Consider the following 6,739-nt stretch of genomic DNA (forward strand, 5'->3'; position numbering starts at 1 on the left):
AGAGCTTTGTTAGGGAAATGGGTTTGGATGCTTGTGAGTGAGAGAGTAGGGCTGTGGAGAGAGGTTTTGATGGAAAAATATGGGTTTAGGGACTTCGATAAGTTCATAGGTGGTTATTATGACCACAAAGGGTCACATTACGAGAGAAACAGAGGGTTGGGTTCAAAAGAGTCTTGTTCGAGTCGTAGGGGATGGGGAAAATATGAGCTTTTGGTTTTCAAAGTTGGAGGGCGAAGTGAGGTTGTGTGCCAAATATCCTAGGCTATACTTAATTTCTGAACAAAAACATTGTAATTTGAAGGAGGTGGGAGGTTGGTGTGGGGATGCTTGGAGGTGGAACCTAGTGTGACAAAGGGATCGATTTCAATGGGAGCAACATATGGCGCCAAGGATGATGGAGGATTTGGTGAGGCTCGTCCCAAGGAACAATATAGACGATGGTTGGACCTGGAGGGGGAGTGCAACAAAAATGTTTGTGGTCAGGGAAGTATATGATGCGCTTCATACTACGGGAAGTATATGTTGGTGGTTCCTTCAAAAGTAAAAGGGATCGTGTGGAAATTGAAGTTGGATAGAATACAAACAAAGGAGAACTTGCAAAAGAGAAATATTCTATCACAGGAGAGCAATAATCTGTGTGTGTTCTGTAATTTATTTATGTAAACCTCTGCACATATGTTTTTTCATTGTCATTTTGCTGTTGAAGTGTGGAATAGATGCTATGCATGGCTTGGGGAAGTGAGAGTGTTTGTTGCCAGGGGATCTCATTAACCATTTTTGGCAACACGAGGGGTACATCATGAATCTAAAAGCGAAAATGAGTTGGAGGATAGTATGGATGGCTACTGTATGGTCCTTATGGAGGCATAGAAATGATATATTGTTCAATAAGAAACACTGTCTAAGGCACATCAAGTGAAGAGGAAATGGATCTGGATAATAATGGACTTCAGCAACTTGGGATAGAAATAATATAACACCCACATGGATGTATCAGCGGGTTTTCTCTAGTAAAGGGAAGGTAATGTGTATGCGGGTCTCTATTAATTTGTTGTTTATGACATGTCCAGTGGCATTCTTGTGACCATGAACTTTTGCTTTCTCATATTAATATTATTTTGCTGTTAAAAAAAAAAGGTAAACGTGAAGAAAAATGGTAACACTTGTTCCAAAGAAAGTGTTTTGGGTAACAACGGTAAAACAAAGTTAAGTTAATTTTCTCTACTTGTTTATGTAATGAAAATCAGTTCGGTCAGATACTAAATTAGTGGGTTAGATGTCAAAATAATAGGTAATTTATTGGTTTAGTTGACCATATATATATATATATATATATATATATATGGTCAACTAAACCAATAAATTGTAAAGAAAGTGTTTTGGGTAACAAAATGTAATCAATTTATATTTTTATACTCCAAAAATAAATTCATTGTAATGATCAAATTATAAATATTATATAATCATTTATTATTATGAATTATCTTGTTGGATATTATCATTAAATTAGTAAGCAAACTCTTATTTTACAGGATTAAATACAAGAAGAATCAGATGATCATAAACAAGTTGGGTGAAAATGTATAAAACACATAAATTTAAATCATATCATGAACAATATGATAATATTTAGTTATTTTAAATTTTTATCAAGATAAAAAATAATATTATAGGAATATGTTATATATTGTTCAATAATTAGCTATTAGCCATTTGACATCTTAAAGGAACTAGGAAAAAAAAAACTTCTCAATCAGATTTAGTTCAAGTCATTGAGTTGACCAAACATCAAATCCGATCAGATCAAATGACATCACTTACATTTCCAATCCTATATCTTAATCGGACCATCTGGGACATTGAGTTCTGGTCGAATTAATCCAACCTGCCAGGCCAGTTTTAAAAACTATGATCAATATTTTAACCATGAAAAGTATAAGTTTAAAGTGCCGTTTAAGTACGTACCATCAAATACGAAGATAAGCTATTGGTGGTAAAGAACTATTCTAATTTATTTAAAATTCTGGAGTTTGAGTCTTTATGTAGTTATATTTTAAAAATTAAAAGGAAAAGCATTGACAAAATCTTACTCAACTTGACTCAAATTAGTTAGAGCCCTATGTAATGTTTAGATACATATGATATTAGAAGAAAGCGTCATTCCATTTTGTCACCAATTGAATTTTATCATGGAATTTTTTAGTTGATTTACAAATTTGTGATGGAAAATCTTCAGCGTGGAGTTTTACACGGTTTGTCTGTAATGAACTTTGAAACTTTTTCTGTTCCCTCTTCGTTAGTTAAATCTTATTTGTGAAACGGCTTTTGCACTACAGTGTAACAGTATCATTGTACATAAACTCATGCTTCACAAATTTCCAACAACAAAGTCAAAGTACACACGTATTAGCAGCAGCAAGTTGTCCCTTCATAAGATACGGAAAGAAGAATGAGTCAAATTTTTCACTAACAACTAGCAAGTCTCAAAAAAAAAGTTCATGAGACCACAAAAACATTTGAAAACTAAGCTCCATGGAATAGAGTTTCTTATAACACTACAAGCTCTAAAAACCATTAGACAATGAAGTTATTAATAGTCATTCCTCCCTGTAGAAGTAGGGGCATCACAACTACTGATTAATCTTCATTACAAAATGAAGAGAAGGAAATAAAGTTGTGTCAATAAGGAACAGGTATACGAACAGTGGAGGGACCTGATTTCATGTCCTCAACAATTAGATTTAAGAGAGCCTGCGTTATAGGGCCTTCTTTGCCTACAAGGAATGCATGACAAAACCAATCAGCCCATGAAAAGGTAAATAACATTTAATCAAATAAGGATTACAAAAATGACATTTCTGATGGACCAAGCAAACTATAAATCAAGAGAGCAAATGTTAATTAAAAGGCCCCATAGACAAGAAATGCACAATGCAAGTTATCAACAATTCGTAAAAACAAGCAACATTGAATCTGTTAATGATTAAAATATTGCATGTCAAAAGACCTCGACCAAACAACATACCATGATCAGTTTTTAAGTTTAGCTACAAAGGACCAAGAAACGAATGTGTAACTTTTGGAGATTAAAATTTTGTGGAGAGAAACAAAGTAAATATCCATTAGGATTCCTTAGAATGATCAAACCGTCAACATGACACGAATATGAGGCAAAGCGAACTTGACAGACATTCCCTTAACCTTAACCCTAGCAGGTCAGGAGCCAATTCTATTACTTATTTACCAATTTGGAAAGTAGAATGCTACAGTTACAATTATTATCAACAGCACCCAAATTAGCAGTAAAATGAAAACAAGTCGGTTTAAAAAATACTGACAGGAAAGAATATGCATCTCAGTCACTATTTTAAAGAACAAAATGACAAAACAAAAAGAATACAATTGTCTAAACTCCGGTAAGAAGTTCCTATCATTTGAGTTAACTCAAGCCTTAAAAAAAACTTTGAAAAGCATACACAGAATTTACTTGAGTGCATATTTTTTTGGTACAGTTTACTTGAGTGCATATATTAAATCATATCATTTTTTGCTGCAAGTAGTAAAAGCACTTACCATCACCAATAACCTGCTCATCCCATTGCACTACAGGGCAAACAAGAACTCCGCTGCCAAGAAGCATCATTTCATCTGCTTGCTTACCTTCCTCGACAGTCACAGTTTTCACCCTTATCCCTTTAAGCTTACCCTCCCTTAACAAGCTCTCAGCAAGGGTTAAAACTCTCTTAGCTGTGCAGCCACTTAGAATTTTGTCAAAGTGTGGCATTATAAGTTCCTTATCTTTAGTGACAAAGGCCACATTCATATTAGGCCCTTCAGCAACAAAACCTTCACCATCAAGCCAAATGCCTACAAAAGCACCAGCTTCTTCAGCTTCCACCTTTGAGAGCACATTTGGAAGATAGTTCACACTCTTAGTGATAGCAAACTTGGGGTGTTTAATGGGAATAGATGAAGTGACAACTTTAACGCCCCTGAAATTAGGTGAGGATGGTGACAGATCCTGTATTACTATCGCATACAGACTTGATCGGTGGCAACAAGAGGGAGATAACTGAAAGTCGCCAGGTCCTGCCGAGAGCCAATATCTTAGTGATCCTTTTCTACACTTGGAAGCACTTACAGTTTGTATGAGTATTCTTCTTATGCTTCCTCGATCAAATGGGGGATCTATTTTAGACATGGATGCTGACCTTAAAAAGCGATCAAGGTGTTGATCTAGCTCATATAGGTATCTATAATGCACAAAATACATCATTTGACTGCTTTAAAAGGCAGAAAACAAAAGAGTAGTTATTATGAGGTGAAAATCACTGACCCATCCATTATTGCTGCAGTATCAAAGACACCGTGGCCTCTGTGGACCATGTGGTCATCCATAGGAATAACCATAGCAGCTGGGTCTGTTGTTATCCCACCAAAAATACTAGAATACATGGCAAGGAATTGTTGCTTGCCCTTTATATTTTCTCTAAATGTTTTTAGCTTTTCATAGGCCTTATAAATTCAAGAGGAAAAAAAAAGGATACGATTAGAAACACCATAGTTACATATTCAAAATAAATAATTGTCCTTTCTGATTCCCCCCTCTCTTTGGTTACAAAAAACAATTTTATGTGAGTTCCATCACTTTAGGAATGGAACTCATCAAATGGGAATGAGACCCACATAATTAGTGGAATACACAAAAATTTCATCAAATATGAGTGTTACAAAGACAGTATTAGAGAGTGTTTTACTAACACTTCTTTTAAGGAAAACCATATATATATATAGAAAGAGAGAGAGCAAGAAGTGTTAAAATATTTTTTAACATTCTCTTTGGAATACCATCACTTGATGGTTGAAATTTATGAGTCCCACATCCCAAAAAATTGACAATGGGACCCATCAAATGAAAAATGGGACCCAAAGTAGAGTCTAATGACTATGCAAAGTCAATGTAAAAACTTTTACATTGTTAACCAATTAGAGATCACGGTTGGTATGAGTTTTATGGTTGTTATTTGTAAGTCAATAAACTTATCATATATGATTTCTGATCAAATGACAATGTAAAATTAATTTACATTATTAGTGTTGTTAGTATTTTTCACACACATCATATGATATCAACGTGAAAATAATTGATATTGCCTGTATGGATATAGATATACAGATATAATCTTACATAAACTTAATCTTAAGTGAGGGGAATTTGACCAATATAGGTACTTTTTTTAAACTAAATACCACCTTCGGGTGGTTTTCAAACAATTTACCAAACTAGATGATTCTTGCCACCTAGAAAATTGGTGGTGTCAATCAACTCAACTCTATCCGGTGGCACTACTTTGAAGAGTGTAACTAGTTCAGGTGTGTAAAAGACTTGGTGGCGTCACACTGAGTGTCTTCACTCAGTTCAACACATTTTTCAACTAAGTGCAGTCATCCATGCACGTTTGACTAGTTTGGAAAAACGTGTTTGAATGGGTGAAGTCACTCAAGGTAGCGTCACCAAGTTATTCACACTTGAACTAGTGACACTCTTCAAAGTGATGTCACTAGGTGGAGTTGAGTTGACTAGTGCCACCAATTTCCTACGTGCTGGGTCAGCTCAAGAAGTGGAAGGGCGGATGAAACGATGACCCTAACTAAAGTTAGTTTTGAATCTTGCTTTATCCGAAGTGCTCAGCGGTAGAAATCACTCAGTAAATTGTTTGAAGATCACCCCAAAGTGATATTTAGCTTTAAAAAAATACCTATATCGTTCAAATTCCCCTTAAGTGAGAGTGAATTGTTATTTATTGATGTATAATCAAAATATTTCCCAACCCAATGCACAAAGAAAAAGTGTAGGTCAAAAGAGATGCTAGACCTGAGTGGAAGTCAAAAGCGGAACACGAGACACTTGAGTTTTGGAATCTGCAAAGTCAACGCCACCATATTATTAGTTTCAATCATTAGCATAAACTTAACGATGCCAATTGAATTGAACCATAACAGAGGCGAAGCCAGCAGCAGCGTACCACAAAGCGAGGGTCCGGATTGGTGGGAACTGCTGAGAGTGGTGGGGCAGTGGCGGTGGAAGCGGCGGTGGCCGTGGCGCTTTAAGGAAAGAGAATGGTCAAGCAGTTTAGAGGAAGTGTGTGGAAGGAATTGTTGGAGAGAGAACATGATGATGAGTTTTCACTTTTCAGGTGTGAGAGAAAGTGAGAACGGAAGCAGAGTGAGATTGGGAAGTGGTAATAGTAGTAGTAGTTGGCTTCGTTTTGTGCTTTACAATTAAATATACATTAATTTATTTATTATTATTATTCTCTCAATTATTATTTATATGACTGAAATTTAAAATAAAATTTACTTTTTTATAAGATTTTATCTATAATGCTTATTGTATTAATTATCTTTGGACTAAATATATTATAAAAAAAGATGAGTATTAATGATAAATTAGAAGAGAAATGAATATTAATGACAAATATTTAAAAAGGGTAAATAGTCACTTTTGTATTTACACGTGTAAGATAGATCTGTCCTAAAAGATGAAAATATAAAATTTAGTTCTCGAAATTGTAAAAAGTGCGACAAATATACATGGGCGTTAACTTTCGTTCGTTACCATTAATAAAATCACCTATGTGGCACAAGGGACGAATTTGTTATTGAAATGATTATTAACTTGATCATCTCTAATTGTCAACACAGAAACATATTTGTCATATACTATTTTTCTTAACTT

At 34.8% G+C, this 6,739-nt stretch overlaps 1 protein-coding gene across 1 annotated transcript; it reads right to left on the bottom strand.

Moving 5' to 3' along the window:
• Positions 1 to 2,349: 2,349 nt before the first annotated feature.
• Positions 2,350 to 6,250, bottom strand: LOC114393972 (D-amino-acid transaminase, chloroplastic-like). The gene is made up of 5 exons (XM_028355501.1): positions 6,027 to 6,250; positions 5,876 to 5,922; positions 4,337 to 4,515; positions 3,574 to 4,253; positions 2,350 to 2,774 (listed from the first exon to the last, which is right to left on the bottom strand). The coding sequence occupies exons 1-5, from the start codon at positions 6,172 to 6,174 to the stop codon at positions 2,680 to 2,682; spliced, it is 1,149 nt and encodes a 382-aa protein (XP_028211302.1). The 5' UTR covers positions 6,175 to 6,250; the 3' UTR covers positions 2,350 to 2,679.
• Between the last annotated feature and the right edge of the window lie 489 nt (positions 6,251 to 6,739).

The sequence above is a fragment of the Glycine soja genome, chromosome 17 (assembly GCF_004193775.1).
Source record: "Glycine soja cultivar W05 chromosome 17, ASM419377v2, whole genome shotgun sequence".
NCBI lineage: Eukaryota > Viridiplantae > Streptophyta > Magnoliopsida > Fabales > Fabaceae > Glycine > Glycine soja.